At 41.8% G+C, this 23,200-nt stretch overlaps 2 protein-coding genes across 2 annotated transcripts; both read right to left on the bottom strand.

Moving 5' to 3' along the window:
- Positions 1-1,003: 1,003 nt before the first annotated feature.
- LOC140576599 (protein-glutamine gamma-glutamyltransferase 2-like) lies at positions 1,004-9,338 on the bottom strand. The gene is made up of 13 exons (XM_072696067.1): positions 9,329-9,338; positions 7,983-8,171; positions 6,354-6,581; positions 6,056-6,174; positions 5,837-5,965; positions 5,257-5,434; positions 4,212-4,341; positions 4,008-4,111; positions 3,316-3,558; positions 2,201-2,476; positions 1,921-2,081; positions 1,693-1,829; positions 1,004-1,151 (listed from the first exon to the last, which is right to left on the bottom strand). Exons 1-13 carry the CDS (start codon positions 9,336-9,338, stop codon positions 1,004-1,006), a joined length of 2,052 nt encoding a protein of 683 aa, XP_072552168.1.
- A 1,756-nt stretch (positions 9,339-11,094) lies between these two features.
- On the bottom strand, positions 11,095-23,109 carry LOC140576856 (protein-glutamine gamma-glutamyltransferase 2-like). Its single transcript, XM_072696511.1, has 14 exons — positions 23,026-23,109; positions 21,578-21,748; positions 20,760-20,935; positions 20,293-20,347; positions 20,029-20,147; positions 19,234-19,362; positions 18,924-19,101; positions 16,672-16,798; positions 16,432-16,535; positions 15,434-15,673; positions 14,785-15,033; positions 13,625-13,785; positions 12,676-12,812; positions 11,095-11,554 (listed from the first exon to the last, which is right to left on the bottom strand). The coding sequence occupies exons 1-14, from the start codon at positions 23,036-23,038 to the stop codon at positions 11,407-11,409; spliced, it is 2,007 nt and encodes a 668-aa protein (XP_072552612.1). The 5' UTR covers positions 23,039-23,109; the 3' UTR covers positions 11,095-11,406.
- Positions 23,110-23,200: the final 91 nt, after the last annotated feature.

Here is a 23,200-nt window from a genome sequence, read left to right as displayed (position 1 = left end):
CCTTCACCTGTACACATCACTGCTGCTCAAGCACCAAACACTGCAGTTGCCAAAATGCTGGGTTTAACAGCTGCTGCTGCTAAAATGCTAAACTGCTAAAGTGCTCGGTGCCACAGGATCATTTCAAGGGTGCTGAAACTGAGGGCTTTCTCTCCTAACGTCAGAATATTTGGACACATGGCCTGCAGAATCAGCTCCTAAAGTCCTCATAAAGATAAATATAGAAGGTCCAATCACACTTAAAGTGGCTCTCCATTTTTCTGTTGGTTTATGTGAGAAATGTCATGGGATTGCAGGCTTATCTGATGCAGGGGGGGGGGGGTGTTGGTGCTCATAGGGGGCGCTGGTGTGCACCATTAGTAGGGGAGTTTAAAGAAATTAGACACCCTACAGCCTTGCACACCTAGTGAGTACATGCTAATCGGGGGGGGGGCGTGTAATGGGACAGGGCCTTAGAAACTGTGAAGAAAGTGGGGGATGGTGCTTGGGTTTGGTTAGATTTCCAGAGACTGCTGAATCCTACAGTGGAACCCTTTTAGGGTTCTATACAGAACCATTTAAACCTATTTTAAAGGACAACCTACAAGATGTTTTCCTGGTATGCGAAGACTGACAGTTTTAAGCCATAACAGTGCCTCCGCCATGTTTGACAGGTAATCTGATATTGTGATATTTCCTCCTACTTGTAGGAGTCAAGTAGCCTGTTTTCAATAGATGTATCAATGGCTATTTTTTTCATGTTGGCCCTCAGCTACCTAAAGGAAGTAACGCACACCTTCAGCTTCATTTGAACGAAGGGTTAATTGTGTATATTTGATTTATTTGCTTCCAAAAACACGTTGCACTCAGGAACAGACTCTACAGGGGCTGTTAATACCGCTGTGATCACTGCAGAAGCATGGCTCCGGCAGTCAGTCAGTCGGTTGGTCTAATTGGCCATACCTGGTTTGCATTGGTCAGTGAAAAGATCTAGCGATGAAATTATGAATGAATCATTAATAATTTATTCTTCAATGACTAGATTCTCATAACCCTGAATGTTGCCTAGTTTATCCGAGCTGAAATCGATCACTAATTTCCGTATTCCTGTTGCCTTGGGTGTGAACTCCAGCTCAGCAATGGTGCTCTCTTCAGGGCCCACCGTCCCAACCCTGAGTGGAGACAGAAAGGGAATGATGACTTGGGAAAGAGACAAACTTCTCAAAAAAAAGGTACCCTCTAATGAGTAGTTTCAGCCAGCACGCCCAGGTGGGGCTCACAGGGGTGAAAATGTGGGCTAGGTGGGTTCCATCGTGGCTCTAAGTGGGTTTATACATGTGTTGTTACTGGGACCCAGTTGGGCTTCCCAAATGAGCCCCATCAATACAGTCCACCTTTATCTCAGATGGGTCCCATCTAGGCCCCATATGCAGTGCACAACTCTGATAGGGCCCATGCTTAACCCCTCCTGGTCCCATCACTGACCCTGGTGGGCATCCATATGTGGAACCTGAGGACAAAGCCCATACAGGACCTACATGGACATGTTAGCTGGATTGGCACTGTCTTGCTTTAGGAAGACCAGATTATGGAAATGATCTGTTTTCATCCTGAATTCAGATGTTCTTCTAACTTCTATATGTTCAAATTTCTTCGCTAAGTCTAAGTCTAAGTCTGCAGAAGTCTACATGCACTGGTGCCTTGTCCACCTACTCTTTAGTGATGGGTGCTCCATCAGTGAGGTTAGCTCCATATAAAGAGAAAACGCAGTTCTCCAGTGCTTCCGGCAGAGGATTCACCAGCAGTGCGTTGACCTTAAGCGTCTGGCCCACTTTGGGTTCCCCTTGAACCTGCAGAGGAACCACAGTTAACTCCAGTATTTATCATTATTGACCCTTGTGAACTGGTGGAGATTTAGGACTGGTGGAGATCTGCCCATACGAGGATGATGATGGAAGGGCTGTCCAGCATCAGGGTCTTGGTAGCTCTGTAAAAGTCCCTGGTCTGTACATCGACGAGGAGAGCCACCAGTTTAATCATCCTGTCCTGAGTCACGACTTTTCCATACTCCGAATACTGCAGCCGAAGGGTTGCCTTACCCCCTGCAATACAAACATGGGAACTGGCTGAATGTGAAATACGTTAAACAAAGGAACATCAACATATTCCAATGTCAACGTAAGTCGGCGTTATCAAGCTATTAAAGGAAATCGTCAACTACCCTCAGTTGGGGCCAGATTCATCTCCGCGAGCTCCGTCAGTCCGCAGGTCTCCCCGAGTTTGCCGTTGTAGGACACAGCCTGGGCGTAGAACATCAGGCGGCAGTTCTTCTGGGTGTCGGTGTTGTTTTTGACCCGGGCGTACACGTCAAAATCAGTTCCCACCATTGATTTGGGGTTCAGTTTGATCTTTACGAGCACACCAGGCTCCTCCTCGTTCTGGATCAGCCGGTTTTGGTGGTTGGCCTTCTCAAACACCTGCCTCTCTTCTGCTGAACCTGAACAAGGTACAAGGCTCTCAAGAGAACTGAACTTAGACCCTGTTGTGGTCATATTAACATCAATTTCAAAGGCCCCAAAATAGAACCCTGAGGGACTCCACAAGTTATAGTTATTTAAATAGTGGCCAAAGGAGTTTCTGCCTTAGGAGTTATTAATGGATAATACCCCAGGGTTCAAGGGGTTGACGTGACTGAGAAGGTAGAGGTAGCGTAGCTTTATTGCTAATTCATTACTAACAACTCTAGCTAATGTTAGCTTTGTCCGAAAACAGTAAATAGATAATTCCTTGACAACATTAACATGTTGGCACATTATTCAATGAGGATTTTGTGAAGAACAAGGCTAGTCCTTATCAAAATCTGGTGCTGTACTGGGTAGCTCTGTTAGCCCGTTAGCAATGGCTATTAGCGTATCTGAAGAAGCAGCCTCAGCTGTTCTACAGAGTCTGAATCCTGTGAAATCAAATCTTGTCTAATTCAACTAATTCTATCTACTGAAAGTGTGTTTTTTCCATTGGAAAATAGTTTTGCAAAAGTTGACTCATCTATTCTTTCTTGAATTCAGCAAAATTAGCCAATGAAATCACTTACATTAATAAATCTTATAATATTACTACAATAACCTCAAAAGCAGAAATATTCGATATTTAAACCACATTTCTGAGGATTCAAATTGCTAAGGTAGCATTTTTTGCAATGTACCGCCGTTGGCCTAAAACGAAGCAAACTTCAGACAACGCTACATTTAGGGCAGTTCAGTAAGTCCTGTAGCGTCAGGGACGTCAAGGAGAACAGTGTTGCCCAAGTTAGTTGACGCTCCAACATGGCTTCCTCACCTTCAGGGTATTTGTAGAGGTGCGTGATGTCCTCCCTCTCGTCGCTGCCCACTGCTTTGGTGCTGATGCACTGGCCCACGGCTGTGGTGGAGCCGTCGACTTTCACATGTCTGCCGTCTCTCAGAGTGATGTACTCCACCACGTCTGCGTTCACCTCCGCGTACACGAACGGCGCATCGTACTTGACGGTCAGGTCACCCTCCTTAATGGCTCTGAGAGGGGCCGGACCGCAGCAGTAGATGTCTGGTAGAGGAATGAGAGCAGAGGGCATTGGGAAGGGATGGAGTGGAGCGCTGTGGAATAGAACTGAATAGAAGTAGAATGGATGGCCTTAAGACTACACTACATTTCCAAACGTATCTGGACACCCCTTCTAATTTGGGAATGGTGGTATAAAGCCTGGCATTGGCCTGTGGAGCTGTGGAACTGCATCTCTGGAGTGATAAAGCTCCATCCAATACCTTAAGGATGAGTTGGCAAGTCAGAGCTAATTATCCAAGCTCACCGGATGGATGAATGCGGTCAAATCCTCCACAGCAGTGTTTAAAAATCTAGAAGAGTAGAAGCTGTTCCGGCAGCAAAGGGGGGAAAACTCCACATCAATGACCTTGATTTCAGAGGAAACCTTGGATGTGAAGATGTCGGAGGTTTTGGAGATGGGGTACGCCACTATATAAACATGAGCTCTCTACCTTCACTCTTTTCCTGCGGGGTAGGGTCACTGGCCTGCCAACCCTCGTAGCCAAGCTTCAGGTCTGGACGGGCCATCCAGCTCTCCACCCAGACATGGAAGTTCCTGCAAACAATGTGCAGAAGGATTACACTCCACCGATCAAGTTAAGAATATCTGCAGTGAGATTTGAGTAGTCCTGGAGAATGTGGGATTCTTTGGTTACCATATGGAGTCATCACCAATGTCCTCGGCAAACTCATCGTAGTATCGCTCGATCAGCAGGTTGCTGTTGGTGTCATGAGCCGATTCATAGTTGGTGACCACTCTGCATGGGATGCCCAGAGCCCGGGACACTGCGCAAAGCAAAAAAAGAGATGCATCACAACCAGGGATCTTACCAAAACGATTAAACTCTCACTACAAATGAGGATTATTAGAGTGTTTGTTTGAGCACTGGAAAGTTCCAAAGAATCCCAAAATGTTGGTATGTCTTGTGTATGTTTGGATAAGTGATTTTTAAAGAAGAGGAAGAAGGTCTACAGTGAAGCGTGGCAGTGACTCGGTGATGCTTTAGGGCTGCTTTGCTTCCTCTGGCACTGGAAACCTGCAGTGTGTGGAGGCGAGGGTAAGATGGATCCAATCAAATATCTGGAAATCCTAGGAGAAAACCCCATGCATTCTGTGAGGAAGCTGAAGCCTGGGTGTCACTGGGCCTTCCAACAGGACGATGATCCCAAGCACACCTTATAGTTCACCTAGGCTTGCTTTTAGAAGAAGTCCTGGAAGATTCTGACGTGGTCACAGTCGCCTGATTTGAACCCCATTTAAAATCTTTGGTGTGATTTGAAGAAGGCAGTTGAAGCAGCAAACCTAAGGATATTAGTGCACTGGAGGACACTGCTCATGAGGAATGGGCTGGGATTTCTCAGGAACGCTGCTGCCAGAAGCTGGAGTCTGGCTGTGCATCACGTTTGCAGCAGGTCATAACAGCAGAAGGGGGCCCTGCTAAGTGCTAAAGACACTTGTGATGAAGAGGTTGAGTAATTCTAAGACAGCAGTCGTCATTAAAAGTGTTTTTTTGGGTTGAATTTGGAGAAGATGGAATTTGGTCTTTGCAATGGGGGTTCAATCATTTCTATTTCAACTGTGAACGTCACATGAGCTTTCCTTAACCCTGCAAGTCCCGTAACTTTAGCAGTGGGGGACGTTTCAGTGGCTTCTGCTTTGAGCTAGATAACCTGGCAAAACTTGCCAATCTCTAAACTTACCTGTGCATGCGACTGCAGCGAACACCCAGCACTGGCCGTATTCCACACCTGTGCAGTTCTGCTGGTACCACTGCCGTAAAATAGAGCAGCTGTCCTTCCATGCGGTGGGCCTTACTCCATCCGTATAGTCCCCCGACCAGTTCCCCACCAGCACTCCCTTATCGTCCCGACTGTTGATCTGACAGAGAAAATGAAAGATGCTAGGCTGTCAAACAGATCATACGTTTAGAAAAGACATGAAATACCCAGTGGCCTGTGCAGGACAAACTATCCATCTGTCTGTCCTACATCTGACCAGCTTTTACCTGGACAGGGCCGCAGTGGGTTCGAAATCTACCCAGGAATCTTTGGGTGCAAGGCAGGAATACCCACTAGACTGGGCTTCAGTCCATCGCAACCTCTTTTTAAGCTCCTAGAATGGACATGTGAGTGTCAGAACTGGACCTTGGAAGAAGGTCACCTGGTCAGATTTTCTGGACCAACAGCATATTAGACAGGTGCACAGTTGGGTGTATAACACTATCAAGGGCTACTCTGATGCTTCTTTGGCTTTGTAGTATCTGTAGGATAGATGGCTTACCATGGCACTGAGGACACGGGTCACATACACTGGGCTCCTCCTTTCTGAGCAGTCCTGGGCTGGGTCCTGCAAATGCTGAAGGCTTTTATCCAGAACTTTCAGACAGATGTCCAGCATGTCCGGCTCAAACTGGAGGGGAAATGACATGATGTCTTTACTGTATGTCTTTACATGCATGTATTTCTGCTTTGTCTTCTTTGAGGTGAGGAGAGCAGGCACCTGTCCAAAAGTCCATGGAAGTGTTGTGATGTGTTTCGGTTTCCCACGGTAGATCAGCCCATCCTGGGACAGGACGTATTCCTGCCTCTCGGCCTCGTTCGCCAAATACACAGGGTCTCCTGTCACAACCCAGTGTTTGTTAGCCATGTTAGCCATGTTAGCATAGCATTGCTTGTTCTAAACCAAAGCAGCACACGTCAGACATCAAACACGTCCTGGTCGACTGACTGCATTAGCCAAATGATTGCTCCTTTTATGGTGACTAATGTTACCTCTAGTGATAGTAAACATGTCTTACTTTTGCACCAGGGGTTGAAGAGCAGGATGAACTGCCCCAGACTGACTCCGCTGTCCTGGTCGAGGGTCAGCTGGTACAGCCCGATGGGAGCGTTGGGGTTACTGCAGACGGTGAGTGCTACAGTGCTCTCAGACGTCAACTCTGCAGTCGCACTCCAGCGGACCTTCGAAATCAACTTACCGAGTCCAAATCTGACGGCGGTGTCTGCGTCCTCCGAGGGCTCGGGGCCTAATAACAGTGTGATTGTGGTAAATACAACAATATTCCATCATTTATTCAGATTTTATTCAAGATATGTTAGAGCTTCTGCAAAACTGCGGACACTGTAGCCGCCTATAGGACAGAAGTGGGCAATTCCAGTCCTGGATTGACGGATTCCTGGAGTTTCTCCTGCTCAGGCACACCTGATTCATTCAACCTGTTAATTGCCAACTGAGCTGGATTCTGGCACCTGTTGCTCATCCCTGCTATAGGAGATACTCCTATACTGCCGCCTAAACACACTTTAGAGGTAATTCCACAAATGACACCATAAGGAAACTGGTAACGTAAAGAGTTGAGTGTGGATAGTAAAGCCAGTGTAGTGTCTTAAGGCTTCAGAGACACAGTCTAGAAGAGACTGGGTTAAAGGTCAGGGGTTGTCCAGTGTGTCACAGGGCACAGTGTGTTTCAGGACCAGCTGCCTTCCAGGGGTAACAGCTCTCCCAGGGAATCTGGCACTGGCGGGTCATATGTGCAGACTGTTCAGGACTGTTATAAGTGGAAAAACGATTATAATTACTATTAATTTACTGAATAAGTAACATAAGGAGTAACTGGTATTGATGCACAAGTATCTATATATATGGAATAACCTTTGACAGCCTACTAATAGAAACTACAGCCTACTTTAAAAACTGAGCTATAACTATAAAAACTACATCCTATTGCTAAGAAGCTATAGCATATGTTAGTAAACTATGGCCTCCTCCTAACAAAGTATAGGCTAAGTAAATAAACTACAGCCCACTGCTAACTTTAGTTTAGTGTTAATAACCTAACATAGTATTGTCTTCTTTAATAAACTACAGCCTATTGCTAACAAACAATATGTTAGTAAACTACAGACTCCTCCTAACAAACTACGGCCTAAGTTATAAACTACCGCCTTCTCCTAAAAAAGTATAGCCAATGTTAATAAACTACGGCCTCCTCCTAACAAACTATAGCCTATGTTTATAAACTACAACCTCCTCCTTACAAATTACTACGACCTCCTCCTTACAAAATATAGCCTATGTTAACAAACTACGGCCCATGTTAAAAAACTACGACCTCCTCCTTACAAACTGTAGCCTATATTAATCAACTATGGCCCATGTTAATAAACTATGACCTCCTTCTAACAAACTATAGCCTATATTAATAAACTACCGCCTCCTTCTAACAAACTTTAGCTTGTTTTAATAAACTACGACCTCCTCCTAACAAACTATAGCCTATGTTAAGAAACTACGGCCTACTTTGAGAAACTGCAGTCTGCTGCTAACAAACTACAGAACCTACAGCCCTCATTATATTAAACCACTGTTCACTGTAGTGACGTGGCAAACAGCACTATGTGGCTCCTTTCGGAGTGAGTGAAGGTACCTGTGGTGGCGATGAGCTTGATGTTAATTCCGTTGTGGAATGGAGGGCCGGCTCGTAGGTGAAGGACGACAGTGAAAGGTTGACCCCTTCTCACGATCAGCCTGGTTACTCCATTCAGCTCTGTGTGGTGCTCAGCGTTGTTCACCGCACAGGCCAAATCCACACGCTCTATCTCCAGAACTGGCAGATCTGAGGGGCATTTCTCTCATCAGATGTTTTATGATTTTTGTATTTTAATTAAAAAATAGAAATATTAATAAAAATGAGAAAAGAATGAGAGTCAATCAGAATTATAAGTCAGAATTACAAGATAATAGATTATGAGATAGTAAATCAGAATTCGGAGATATTAAATCAGAATGATTAGATCAAAAATCAGAAGTATAAGATAGTAAATCAGAACTGTGAGATAATAAATCAGAATGATGAGATAATAAATCAGAAGGATAAGATAGTAAATCAGAACTGTGAGATAATAAATCAGAATGATGAGATCATAAATCAGAAGTATAAGTTAGTAAATCAGAACTGTGAGATAATAAATCAGAATGATTAGATCATAAATCAGAAGTATAAGATAGTAAATCAGAATGATGAGATAATAAATCAGAATGATGAGATAATAAATCAGAATGATTAGATCATAAATCAGAAGTATAAGATAGTAAATAAGAATGATGAGATAGTAAATCAGAATGATGAGATAATAAATCAGAAGTATAAGATAGTAAATCAGAACTGTGAGATAATAAATCAGAATGATTAGATCATAAATCAGAAGTATAAGATAGTAAATCAGAATGATGAGATAATAAATCAGAATGATGAGATAATAAATCAGAAGTATAAGTTAGTAAATCAGAACTGTGAGATAATAAATCAGAATGATTAGATCATAAATCAGAAGTATAAGATAGTAAATAAGAATGATGAGATAGTAAATCAGAATGATGAGATAATAAATCAGAAGTATAAGTTAGTAAATCAGAATGATGAGATAATAAATCAGAAGTATAAGATAGTAAATCAGAACTGTGAGATAATAAATCAGAATGATGAGATCATAAATCAGAAGTATAAGATAGTAAATCAGAGAATTTAGATAGTAAATCATAATTATGAAATAATAAACTAGAATTATAATGAACTAGATAATATCTCAGAGAATTCAGAATCAGTCTTGTGTTCTCATTTAGAAGACTAACATAAACATGACATTAGACTGACATCTACCTGAAGCTGAAAGAAGATTAATCAGGATCATCTGAATAAATCTAGCAGATGATCTCTCAGTGCGTCATTCATCATTCTGTGGAACTATCTCTCCCCTGGCGTTAAAGTCTTACCGTGATCCATGCTCTCAGTTCCTGACTCAAACTCTGAGCGCGTGGCAGAATGGATCAGTGTTTCGTGACTCTTGCCTCTCCGCTGGCGTCGGTACAGGGATATTTCAGGCTTGGCTAAAATTACTGCAGCATACCAGCTTCAACAGCTATTTATGGCAGTTCCTACCCAGCAGAAGACACCACTATCATGTGTGCACATCATGTTACACTTATTCTAGTGTAACTGGCTTCTGTGCTGTACCAACATATTCATTACATCACTGCTCTGCTCAGCGGCCTGCACCCTGAGGTCCTCCCTCCTCCTCAGAAATGATGATTAACGGTGAAGTGGGTTAACAGGAGATCAATTAGTGTTTTGTTTTTTTATTTGTGTTGCGTCACCCAGACCATTATAACATTATCATTAGACATGTAAGAACTTCTTTAATTCTCACAGGGCAAAGTTTTGGGTCATTTCTGGCCACGCCCCTTTTATAGTATTTTTGAATTTTTCACCCAAAAAAAAATTGGGTACTTAAGTGTAGATGGGGTTATTGCCTTTAGGCCTGTAGTTCGGGGCACTCAAGATTAAACAACCCCCTGATGTCTTTTTTGGATGTACATCATTTTTGTTTTTTATTTTAAGTGTAAAATATTGCTAAAATAGTTTTATTCAAAATTATTTTGGAGCATTTCTAGTACGATATAAAGCACAATAGCTAATAACAAAAGTTATACATTTTTACATACACAGGAAACAGCATTAACTTAACTTAAACTATTTAGTTTAAATGTAAAGTTAATAATATACTATATTATAATATATTATATAAATATATATATATATATATATATATATATATATACTATTGTTTTGATTAGAAACCTTCTTTACAGATGCAGTGTGAATGGGCGGGGCTACACGGCTGTAGAGTACAAGTGGCTTGTACAGTAAATGCAAATATTTAATTATTTAATTTTATTTAAGTGGATCATATGTGGATCACATGGACTGGGTGGAGTGAAGGGACAATTGCTTGCATATGTCAGAGCAAAAAAAAAAAAAAAAAAAATATATATATATATATATATATATTATAAAATATATATATATATATATATATATATATATATATATATATATATATAAACAAAATGTAAAATAATCTGTTATTGGACCCTTTAATGCTCTTACATGAACTCTCATTGCTCCGGTCAGAACATATATGTATATAAACGTCACTTTTCATTGTGTCAACCATCAATTACAAGCTTCAGATGTCTACAGTAAATCAGAATTGCCTATAAATCACCAAATTCACTACTATTAGTTTGATGCTAACTTCAGTTATTATTATTAATATAATAATAATAATAATAATAACTAAAGTAACTACCTAACGTAATAATAGTAATAAATACATAAAAATAATAAAAAATAACAGGCCAGGTACAAAGTCTCCACTGAAGGAGTTGGTAATCATCATGTTGTATCATAAATGTATAATAATAAATATGTATTATAATAGAAATATGACTGGAGAGGTCAAAAACAGTAATAAAAGACATTACACCAAGAGTTCTGCATCAAAAATGTCTCAAAAATGTATTTACTCCAATACTGAGCACCAACTGAATCATAAACTTGTATTATTACATTCAAATATTATATTATCACTGATTATCATTTTAAAATACATTGCCAGTCCTACTATCAGCATAGAACAATAGCATTACTGACAGGGGTTATTAGAGAAACGGGCCTGAGACTTGCAATTCATGGCACAAATGTTTATTTTTTGATCCACATTGTGAGAAAACAAATCAGAATTATGAGCTAGTTTATCAGAATTACCACAAAATACATCACAATTATGAGACAGTAAATCATAATTCTTAGATACAGTAGAATCACAGCCCTACTATCAGCATAGAACACCAGCATTACTGACAGGGCTATCAGAGAACTTGCAATTCATGGCACAAATGTTTATTTTGGTCTATTTTATGCATCCCTTTTTTTTTTTTTTTTTTTTTTATGAGTCCCTTATAATTTGTACTAAATGACATTACAGTTTAAGACCTTCCGCAGTGTGGATCTACTTGCTGATGTCAAGGGTCATGTATGATTTGATATGACCCAGATTTTTATTGTAAAAATCCACCAGCAGCTTGCGTTGGCCACTCTTAGTGGGCGTAAAGTAAAACTTCGCCATGGCCTTCTGTCCTGGACCCAATGATCCGATCCTGCGATTGAAAAACACACATTTGATTAGACTAATCGTACAGTATTACTAACACATCACACCATTCACCAACACTACTCCATCAGACAAGGAGCCAAAAAACGTCCATCTTCATCATCCCCCAATTTTTTAACCTATTAAGCTATTGTTTTGATTACAAACCTTCTTTACAGCTGCAGTGTGAATGGGCGGAGCTACACGGCTGTAGATTGAATAGGCTGGTACAGTAAATGCAGATATTTATTTATTTCATTTTATTTTGAGTTAGCTGGTTTCAATATGTGGATCACATGGACTGGGGGAGTGAAGGGAAAATTGCTTGCATATGTCATTTAGAGCAAAATAAAAAAATATATATATATATAAACAAAATTAAAAATAATCTGTTATTGGACTCTTTAATGCTCTTACATGAACTCACATTGCTCCGGCCACAACTTATATGTATATAAACGTCACTTTTCATTGTGTCAACCATCAGTTACAAGCTTCAGATGTCAACAGTAAATCCGAATTGCTTAAAAAAAATCACCACCATTAGCTTGATGCTAACTTGGCAGGCAAATCCACATTAACAGGCTAACGAAAACTGGCATTATCTTAGTGGCTGAAGTTTCTGTATTAAACATTGCTATTTTTTATTTTTATATTTGAAATTTGATCAGATTTTTCATTCATTTCCTTCCCAACTACCTAATCCTCCCCATCGTACGTGATGCACCCGACACTAGTGAGGGCGAGCCAACACTCGCCACCTCCAACACAAGCGCAGTCAAGCTACTCATTTTTTGAACTACTGCCACTGGGCAACCAACACACCTGGAGGGAATCGCTGCATAGCCGGTTTCGAAGCACCAGTGATGAAGACGCCAGTGATGGCCAGCACTGCAGCGAAGCGATGTGGGGAGAGAGCGCCATCTACCCACCCTGGAGAGAGCAAGGCCAATTGTGCTCTCTCTGGCCTTGGCTGCCGATGGCTAGCAGCAAGACCGGGATTCGAACCAGCGACCCTCTGATTATAGTGACTCTGGGGCACTTGGTCTTTTAGTGCAAGGCTCCTGACATCACTTCTAAACTCTCAGCTAGTTCTGCAGAAACACATGAGCTCCCGCAAACACTTACCTACGAGCCATCGTCTCCCCGTGAGTAAGATTTGCTCCCTCGATACTAAAACAGCATTTTTCCAGAATCTCAGGCAAGGGGTTCTCCACTGAGAGCTTTACATAGCTCTGGCGTCCGACCCTGGGATTCCCGATGACCTGCACAGAGACGTAGAATGTAGGACTCAACACTTAGCCAGTAGCGCTAAAGTAATGCCAAAGGCCTGGGTGCACTGAACCATGGTTAGTTTGAAGACGTTGCGGATCAAATACCACCAGATCAGTATTTAACAGCTGATGGTAATCAGACAGTAATTAGCTAGCAGGCTGCAATGAATTTATGCTAATGGGTCCATGTTACTATAATTCACTGTTAGCCACATTAGCATTAGTAGGGTTTAAGTAGGCCTAAATTGTAGGATCATGGCAATGTTTATGTGTGAGGGTGGGAGGAGCTTAAATACCTTTAAAACATGCAGCTACATGAGTACATTGGCATATTCTCATTTAACAAGACCAGTAAATTATACTAATAGCTTACATAGCCAAATTAGCTCCCTTCAAAATTACATCAATAAAATCCTTCTGTGTGTGATATTGATCTGATTATGGATTCGGACATTTCAGAATATTTGCTCCACATATCCTCACAACTACATTCCTTTTTACATACCTATTTAACATCAGTTTCATAGGCCCTACAATAGAACCCTGTGGGACGCCACATAATATGCTAAATGGTTACCAAATGCTCCATAGTAGTTTCTGAGTTAGGATTGATAATAAACCAGGAATAATAAACCTAGGGTTTCAGGGGTAAAGCATCCAAATTGTTCTTTGAGATGCCAGGATGCTCCACAGAACCTCTGCCTTTAGTAAAGAACCCTTAAAGAACCCCTATCCAATTATTTAGATGACCTGAGCAGCCCTATTTTTAACATATCAGTGCCTACTGTAATAATTCCCAGCACCTGAATGGTGATCTTGGGGTCCTTCAGGCTGATCGAGTACTTCTCTAACATGCTGGAATGCGTGGCCATGTCTGTGAGCAGTGCCCAGACCAGCAGCTGGCTGCCGGTGGGGAGCAGTGGAGCGTAGTTGCAGTAGAGATGCTTCATCGGGATCTTTAGCACTGCCAACACACAAGACATAGAGGTGGAGAGTACGGTTCACTTGCAAACAGTGGAATCATTTGTAGTCGGCCTGCATGCGAAAGGGCCTACAGAAATACCCACCCAAATAGACAAGTTTATGGACAAAAGTATTGGGACACCTACCCATTCTTCTAAAATCAAGGGCATTAAAAAGAGTTTATCCTGCTTTTGTTGTAACAAGAACATCAGTGAGGGTGTGATGTTGAATGACTGAATGATCAGCACCCCATCTCCTCCCCAGAAAACACACTTCTTCCACTGCTCCACAGCTCAATGCTGCTGGGGGGGCTTTATACCCCTCTAGCCCACGCCTGGTATTAGGCAGCATGATGGCAATATGTTCATGCTTATCTGCTCCAGAGACTCTTATTTTATTGGCAATACTTTTGTACAGGGACTAGACAAGCTATATGTGTGTGCACTTGCACATCTATGCAAGTAATGGGTGCAACCTAAAGTAGCTGAATGCGTTTATTAGAGGGGGGCGTCCACAAACATTTGGACATACAGTGTATTAAGGAAGTTTAAAATTCTGATCTGGTCCAATCAGGTACTAATATTCACTAATATTCATTTTAAGCTGTTGTAACACTGTATGCCGCACAGGCGTCTGTCAATGTGGATGGTATACTGCTATGACCAGTTATAATTAATAAATATATATATCACATTTATTACTTTTTTATTACACGTAAAAAAAGAATGCTACTAATATATTGTCACTGTCATGCAAAAAAAAACATCCAACATATCCAAAATTTCTTAAATTTACAGGAGAATGGAAAAACCTTCTCAACTTTCAATGGAAGTCAATGGAAAAATATTTCATTCCGAGTCATTTTGGAGCGTTTCTATTGGTCCGATCATCGGGAAATTCTCAAACAATGTAAAGAACAACTGCCTGATTTACATTAGGTCAAAAAGTGAAAAACAACAAAAATGGAGCTATCAGACGCTTGAACAGAACTGCCACTGACCTTCCCCAGGGCTGAGGGAAGGCTCCCCCGTGTAGGCCTGGATGGTTTTCTTGTCAGGCTGGCCGTTGTGAAGCATTCCTTCAGAGGTGACCTGAAGCCTAATCCTCTTTACCATGCTGCTCTTGTTAGTGACGACCACATTCAGCACAAAGTCTGAGCCTTTCATGATCTCTCCGGGGTCTTCGAAGCTCAGATCGAAATCCTGACAGACCTGAGCCTTCCTGTAGACCATCCGCTCCAGTGCCGAGCCTTAAGGTACAAACGCAAGCCAACTGTGAGCTTGGCTCGATACATCAAGTTGATGTACCTACCAACTTACCTACTAACTTCAAGGTCAGTTATGTCAGATAATGCAGTGGTTTCTAGCTAACCCTGGTACGTTTAAGTGCTGAAGAGGCAGGAAGCCTATACAATGTGTAGGATAGGGGGTCTTCCAGGACCAGGGTTGATAACAGGCACCCATGCTTGCTAAGATCACACTGAGATCGTCACTCAGTGTGATCTCTGGACCTGGCTGGAAATCGAATCTCCAATCTCCTAATGTTTGAGTTGACGCTTAGACAGTTGGGCCACCCAGTTTGTGCCTACATTTGCTAATGACTAGAGGGCTGGCCAGTAAGACAAGGTGTGAGACGGTACAGTAGCTCACCTTCCTTGTATTTATACAGGTGTGTGACGTCCTCTCGCGTGTCCTTCCCGATGCTCTTGGTGCTGATGTATTGGCCAACCTTGACTTTATTTACCACATTGTACTGACGGCCATTACTCTGCGTAATCGTTGTGACGTAGTCGGCGTTGACCTCTGCGTACACAAACGCAGCGTCGTACTGACAGTTGAGATCGCCTTCCTTTATGGCTTTCACCGGGACCGGACCACAACACATTACACCTGTTCACGAGCCAATTGAAGAAGAGAAACCATTATAGATCAATAGTGATCAGATATTGCAAATATAAACAATTCCTGGTAGGATATCATCTGTATAGACCACTATTGTTTGGATATTCACAATAATTCCTGTTTAGATTACTGCTGATTGGATCCTTCCTGTTTAGACTACTGCTGATTGGATATTACTTGTATAGAGCACTCCTGGTTGGATATTTTCTGTATAGAGCATCATTGTTTGGATATTCCCAACACTGCTGATTGGATAAGTCTTGTATAGACAACTACTAATTGGATAATTCCTGTATGATCAACACCTGATTGGATATTACCTGTATAGTCCAAAAGCCTATCTAATTTTAGTCTATAGATTTGATATTGTCAATATAAACAATTCCTGGTTGGATATTATCTATATAGTTCACTGATGCGGGCAGCAGCTACAGGAAGCCAGTGAAGAGAACGCAGCAGTGGAGAGACATGGCTGAATTTAGGGACATTGAAGACGACCTGTGCCGCTGCATTTGGATATCTCCAGTATAGACAAATGCTGATTGGATCATTACTGTATAGAGCAAGACTATTTGGTTATTACTTGTACAGACAGATACTGATCGGATATTATCTGAATAGAGCACTACTAATTGGATATTGCCAACATAGACAACTCCTGATTGGATAATTCGTGGTTCCTCACGTCACTGCTCATTGTCTGGCCCCTGTATGGCTCTGTTCTGCTCCTTGTGTATTTAGTGTACCTTCGCTCTGTTCTTGAGGTGTTGGGTCACTGGCCTGCCAGCCGTCATAATCTGGTTTGAGATCAGGACGCTTCATCCAACTTTCCAGCCAGCAATGAAAATTCCTAGAGGGATATTTAGTTAGAAAAGTTATACCCTGTCTGTCGGGGCCTGTTCGTTTGATAACGGTGTGGAAACCAATAAAATGTTTAAAGGTTTGAAAATTGCAAAACTAAAAAGTTGAAAAGTGCACAGGCTCACCACACAGACTCTTTCACCATCCGTCCATTCTCACCAACATACGTTTCAATCCTCAAATCACCGTTGGTGTCGTGAGCTGACTCAAAGTTGGTGATCACCCGACAAGGAATCCCGAGAGCTCGGGCAACTAGCATGAAGAAAGTGTTAGAATGTTAGATGTTAAGGTTAATGCGCTCCCTGCACTGTACTGTAAGGAGACTCCTGTAGGAGACTCGTTATGATCAGCCGTATTAAGAGTATTAAGAACAGTCCAACTTGTAGAGACAGTGTAATGTGATGCTCACTCTATCAATGATATTTGTTCTAAGGTGCTTCTGCGAAGTCCAGCGCGTGCTAGGAAAAGCCAGCTAATGATAAGAGGTATGGTCTTGCTAACTGTAGAAGTTGTGAAACTTTGCAAGTTCATCTTGGCCAAAAGGCTCAAAAGAAAGAAAGAAAAAAAAGAAGAAGTAACAGATAAGGAAACGTGAAAAATAGGAGGAACACCTAAGCATTTCACAATGAAACAAAGAAATGAAAGTAATTATTTTTTTCATTACCTGTTTCCTCAAGACCTGATTGGACAGTCCATGTGTAGAGCACTACTGATTGGATATTATCAACATATCAAACTCCTGATTGGATCATTTCTGTACTAACAACTTCTAATTGGATGCTACCCGTGTAGGGCACTACTGATTGGATATTAGAAACATGGATAACTCTTGATTGGATCATTTCAGTACTAACAACTTCTAATTGGATGCTACCTGTGTAGGGCACTACTGATTGGATGTTACCTATATAGAGCACTACTGATTGGATATTAGAAACATAGATAACTCCTGATTGGATCATTTCTGTACTAACAACTTCTAATTGGATACTACCTGTTTAGAGCATTACTGATTGGATATTAACTTTATAGAGCACTACTGATTGGATATTAGCAACATATCAAACTACTGATTGGATAATTTCTGTACTAACAACTTCTAATTAGATGCTACCCGTGTAGGGCACTACTGATTGGATATTACCTATATAGAGCACTACTGATTGGATATTAGAAACATAGATAACGTCTGATTGGATCATTTCGGTACTAACAACTCCTAATTGGATATTACCTATATAGAGCACTACTGATTGGATATTAGCAACATAGATAACGTCTGATTGGATCATTTCGGTACTAACAACTCCTAATTGGATATTACCTATATAGAGCACTACTGATTGGATATTAGCAACATAGATAACGTCTGATTGGATCATTTCGGTACTAACAACTCCTAATTGGATACTAACTGTATAGAGCACTACTGATTGGATATTAGCAACATAGATAATGTCTGATTGGATCATTTCGGTACTAACAACTCCTAATTGGATACAACCTGTATAGAACACTACTGATTGGATATTACCCGTATAGACTACTGCTGATTGGATTTTACCAAAATTGACAACTCCTAAAAGGATAATTCCTGTACAGACAACTACTGATTAGATATTACATATATAGAACACTGCTGATTGGATATTAGAAACATAGATTCTAAATTGGATCATTTCAGTACTAGCAACTCCTAATTGGATACTACCTGTATAAGGCACTACTAATTGGATATTAGCTGAATAGACTACTGCTGATTGGATTTTACCAAAATAGACAACTTCTGATTGGATCATTCCAACTTCCAATTGGATATTACCTTTATAGAGCATTACTGATTACTGATATTACCAACATAGACAACTCCTGATTGGATAATTAATCTATGGACAACAACTGATTGGATATTACCTGTACAGAGCACCACTAATTGGATTTTACCAACATCGACAACTCCTGATTGGATATTGCCTGTATAGAGCACTGCTGATTGGATATTACCTTTACAACAACTACTGATTAGATATTACCTGTATAAGGCATGACTGGTTGAATCATCCCTAATTTGATACTTCCTGCATATCCAACTACTGACTGGATAATCCTGTATCGAGTACTACTGATTGGATATTCCCAACACAGATAAAACCTGTATACCTGTATAAAATGTTACTAAAGTTGACCTAAATAGACAACTATTGATTAGATATTGTGTGTATAGACAACTCCTGATTGGATATTACCAGCGCAGACATTTCCAGGTGCAGTTTTAATTGTAAAGACTGCTGACTGCAGCATACTGACTCAGTATTACCTGAATGAACAACTACTGACTGACTAATTCTTGGACAAACCCCTCTGAAACAGGTATTACCTGTGCAGCCCACTCCTGCGAAGACCCAGCACTGGCCGTAGCGCACAGATTTACAGTAGCAGTCATGCCACTGGCGCAGGATTTCCACACTGCCTGTCCACTTCGAGGGGTTCACTCCTCCCACGTAGTTTCCATGCCACTTCCCAGAAAGCACTCCACTATCATCATTCGCATTAATCTGACATGGAAGCACAAACACAGCTCAGACTCAGACTCAGACTCAAGAGTGAACATCTCTATCCGGGTCTAGCACACAATATCCAGGTCTAGCAGGTTCCTTCTTTTCATTTAGTTGAGGAACGTTGCTCACCATGGCGCTCAGCACCCTGGTCACGTAGATGGGGTCGTTCCTCTTGCAGCAGTCCTTATCTGGGTTTTTTTTATGCTGGAGGCTTTGATCCAGAATCTTCAAAGAGGCCTTCAGGACCCCAGATTCGAACTGTGAAAAATATGTATATATATATATATATATATATATATATACACACACACAAATCAATTAGCTATAACATTAATACCACTGATTATCTTCATCTACAGTGGCTCCTGTCAGGGGGAGGGATCTACATTATTAGGCAGCAAGAGGACAGTCAGGTCTTGAAGGTGATGGAGGTGTTAAAGCAGGAAAAATGGACAAGTGTAAGAATCTGAGACACTTTGACAAGAACCAAACTGGGATGTTCTAGACAACTGAGTCAGAACATCTCCCAAACATCAGGAAACGGTGTTCCAAGGAAGGACAGCCGGTGAGCCAGCTTGCAACAGGGTCATGGACACCTAAAGTTCACTGATGCTCATGGAGGTCCCATCCACCTCACAACTCACAGGACTTAAAGGATCTGCTGCCCACATTAGTCTTCCAAGGTCTTGTTGTGTCTGAGTCTCGAACAGTCAGATCTGGTTTGGTGGCACAAGGGGGACTAACATAATAACAGGCAGGTGGTGCTAATGTTATGGCTGATTATATCTACAATCATCCTGATTGTAGTAGGTCCCTGTACTTCAAAGACGTCCAGGAATTCTGGGACACGACCCTTTTGGGAAAAAAGGGTGAAATTACTAACCTAAGCTACGGTATTTTCTGTTGTCCTGCTTGGGAACATACCTGGCCAAAATTCCACGCCAAGCGTTTGATGTTCTTAACTTCACCGACGAAGATGATTCCATCTTGAGACATGAGGTATTCCTCTCTCTCCTCCTTCTTCTCCATGTACACAGTGTCATCTGTCACAATCGTAGCACTTTAGTTTTTGGACATTGTGTCCGAATGTCATGGTGAATGGACCAATGACCAATCTATAAACATTGACCTCCACTGTATGTCTTATATAGCTGTTTCTCTGAAGGTCTGTTTATATTTATGACCTACCTGGACACCAGGGGTTGAACAGGAGTACGAATTTCCCCAGGGGAGTCTCGTTATTCTGTACAGAGAAAAGACCTGATGAGCCTCAGGTGTGGCTTTGGACTCACCTGGTTGAATGTGAGCTGATTATCACCTTAAACACATGGGATCCAAATGCTAGGGTGACCATATTTTTGGTTCCAGAAAAGAGGACACTGAGGACACATGGGTTTCCCTGTAGTTGGGATATCAAGGCTAGGGGGTTTCAAGTAGACCTAAGTTACATACACATTTACCCAATTAGCCCAAAACCAATAACTAGCCTAAATAGCCTGTATGACCAAATGACCTCCTCTCAGGTCAACCTACTAACTTAGGCCTACTGGAACCCCCCCACCACCCCCCACCCCCCACACAAACACACACTCCAGCCATGACACCCTAACTAGCATTTGGATCTCCTGTTGACTGGTTCTGAGTATTGACCGTACCGAAGGATCAGACAGGGCTAGGCTATATTTTCCGATCGGAGCACTGTGAGCTGGACAGATGGTCAGTGAGACGGTTCCTCCATGTTGAGATGCTGAGGCGCTCCATCCAGAATCCTGCTTCTCCGCATTCAATCCCATGGAGACTTTGGTCTCAGGGGACACACCTGGACTTTGTCCTTTTAAACATTTAAAGACACAGAAAATATAACAAATGAACGATAAATTGAGGTTGACTCAGATGCAGCCGATCAGCCGAGACATGTTGGATATCTGACCTGCACTTCTTTCATGAAGAATAGGAGATGCTGAGCTAATGATGCTAACAAACACTCAAGTTATATTTGTCCCACATCTTTTAATAAATCATTTATTTGCTTTAGGGTTTTTTAAAAGCTACGTAAACAAGTTAAAAACAATGTGAAGAACTATCTGAGATATCTGAGGCTGACAGGTAGATGGAAAAGACCTGAAGAATCTGGGTCCAGTATTGGGAAAGCAACAGGTCAACCATTAATAATCCATTAAAAAACACCAATAATAAACCAATACTCAACCATTTCCTCTAAGGGTGGTATACCCAGTATTGTCCTGAAGAGCTTTGGGTACCACTATTAGTTCTATAGTAGTTATAGAATTGTGCATCTTACTAAATACTCAGGATATTAGTGTGCTCAGGATTTAAGTTTAATCAGATTCTGAATCTAATCTTATTCTTTTTGTCAGGCTGTAAGGCTATAATGGTGTATTATGGATGCCTGGTGGTGTTTGATGGTGCATGATGGTGTTGAATCACAGTGAAAAGCATTTTGGTTCCACACCTGTCTGAGCGGTCAGTTTGGCCTCGCTGAGTACGCTTTGGAGGTTTTCGTCAGACTGCAGGCTGATGGTGAAGGGCTGCCCACGTCTCACAATCAGACCGTCCTCACAGAACATGTCGGTGTGGTGGTCCACATTGTTCTTCTCCTTCTGGAGATCCACCTCAAATAAAGCTGCAAATCAAAAGAGACTGAATACCTACAGGGAAGCCATTATCTCATCATTATCGTTTGAATCACCATGGACTGTAAGGACGCAGAGGATGCCGTCCAAGAAAAAAAACCTCTGCTCCAAAATCAACACCTTCAAGCCAAAGTTTACAGCTGAACCACATTGACAAAGACACAACCTTCTGGAGCAGATCAGATGAGACAGAGCTGAGACAGAGGTACGTTTGAAAGAGTAAAGGTGAGGCCTTCAACTCCAAGAAACACTGTACCAACTGTTACGCATGGTGGTGTTCTAGGGCTATGTTGCTGCCAGTGGAACTGGTACATTGTATACAGGCTATGTTCACACAGCAGTAAGTGTCCAGATCCGACATTCACCTGAACAGCTCTCGCTCCTAAACTGATGCACATCTGTAAATGTGCTGGGTCAGAACACCAGGAAGGTTTTGTGGGGTATTCCCAGAGTATGCCGTGGTCAGCACCTACCAAAAGTGCTCCAAGGAACAACAACCTTTGAACCAGCGACCAGCGGCTCATGGTCACCTCATTGTCTCGTTGATGCTCATGGAGGCCCCACCCACTTTTAAAGGATCTGCTGCTAATGTTAGTCTTGGTGCCAGATACCACAGCAGGACACCTTCAGAGGCCTTCCATGCCTCGAATGATCAGATCTAACTCAATAACAGGCTGTTAGTGGTGCTAATGTTATGGCTGATTATATCTACAATTATTTTGATTGTAGTACAGTAGCAAAAGAGTTTAGCACCACAGGAGCTATCAAGGCGTTCCAGTGGCTGATGTCCACTTCTTGACCTTGAGTCTTTGGTTTCTATTGCTTTTTCATTTCCTTTAGGGGTCACCCGTGGGTCACGAGCAGCTGCCAGGCAGTTAGAAAACAGGTGGTGGCTGGTTTCGGCTAGTGCCGGGAGCATTGCTATTGCTAGGGGGAGCTACGAATGTACTGAGTAATTGGCAGCACCAAATTGGGGAAAAAAAATTTAAAATGGTGATTGTGGGATGGATAAAGGAGGCTAAGATGAAGCTTTTTGGAACAGCCAATAAACAAGCAACAAAAATTACTGAACTGAACTGGTCATCCAATCCTGTTGAGAAGAGTGGTCAAATATCCAGTCAGGCTTGTAGATGGCTACCAAAAACGTCCAGTCCAGTTACAGCTTGCCAAGGGACGTTGAACCAGATATGAGGTCTTCAGTTTAGTTTTCTATTGAAGAGCAGTTCACGTCCAAGCACAACTCTATGAATGTGAAAAAATGAGTTACCTTCATTGCCCATGCTGTCCCAGCTGAAACGACACTGCTAAACGTCTGATCTGGCTGGAGTCCGTCCTGCCTGCAAGCTTTCTAATGATGCTCTTATACACACCAACCACCAACATAAAGGGTCATCAACTTCCCTTGTGGAGGTGTTGCAATTGCTGTTGCTGCAAAATGCTGT

This window comes from Salminus brasiliensis, chromosome 14, assembly GCF_030463535.1.
Source record: "Salminus brasiliensis chromosome 14, fSalBra1.hap2, whole genome shotgun sequence".
In the NCBI taxonomy this organism is placed as follows: Eukaryota; Metazoa; Chordata; class Actinopteri; order Characiformes; family Bryconidae; genus Salminus; species Salminus brasiliensis.
The sequence above is the reverse complement of the archived record's forward strand: the minus strand, read 5'-3'. Positions and strand labels throughout refer to the sequence as shown.

Coding starts and splice junctions, on each gene's coding strand:
- LOC140576599 (XM_072696067.1), bottom strand. Junction 5,966..6,055: donor TTCCATGGACTTTTGGACAG/GTGCCTGCTCTC, acceptor TTTCCCCTCCAG/TTTGAGCCGGACATGCTGGA. Junction 1,830..1,920: donor GCCCTTCCATCATCATCCTC/GTATGGGCAGAT, acceptor GTTCCTCTGCAG/GTTCAAGGGGAACCCAAAGT.
- LOC140576856 (XM_072696511.1), bottom strand. Junction 16,799..18,923: donor CGCAGGAGTGGGCTGCACAG/GTAATACCTGTT, acceptor TCTTCATGCTAG/TTGCCCGAGCTCTCGGGATT. Junction 15,034..15,433: donor CCTGTATAAATACAAGGAAG/GTGAGCTACTGT, acceptor TTGTACCTTAAG/GCTCGGCACTGGAGCGGATG.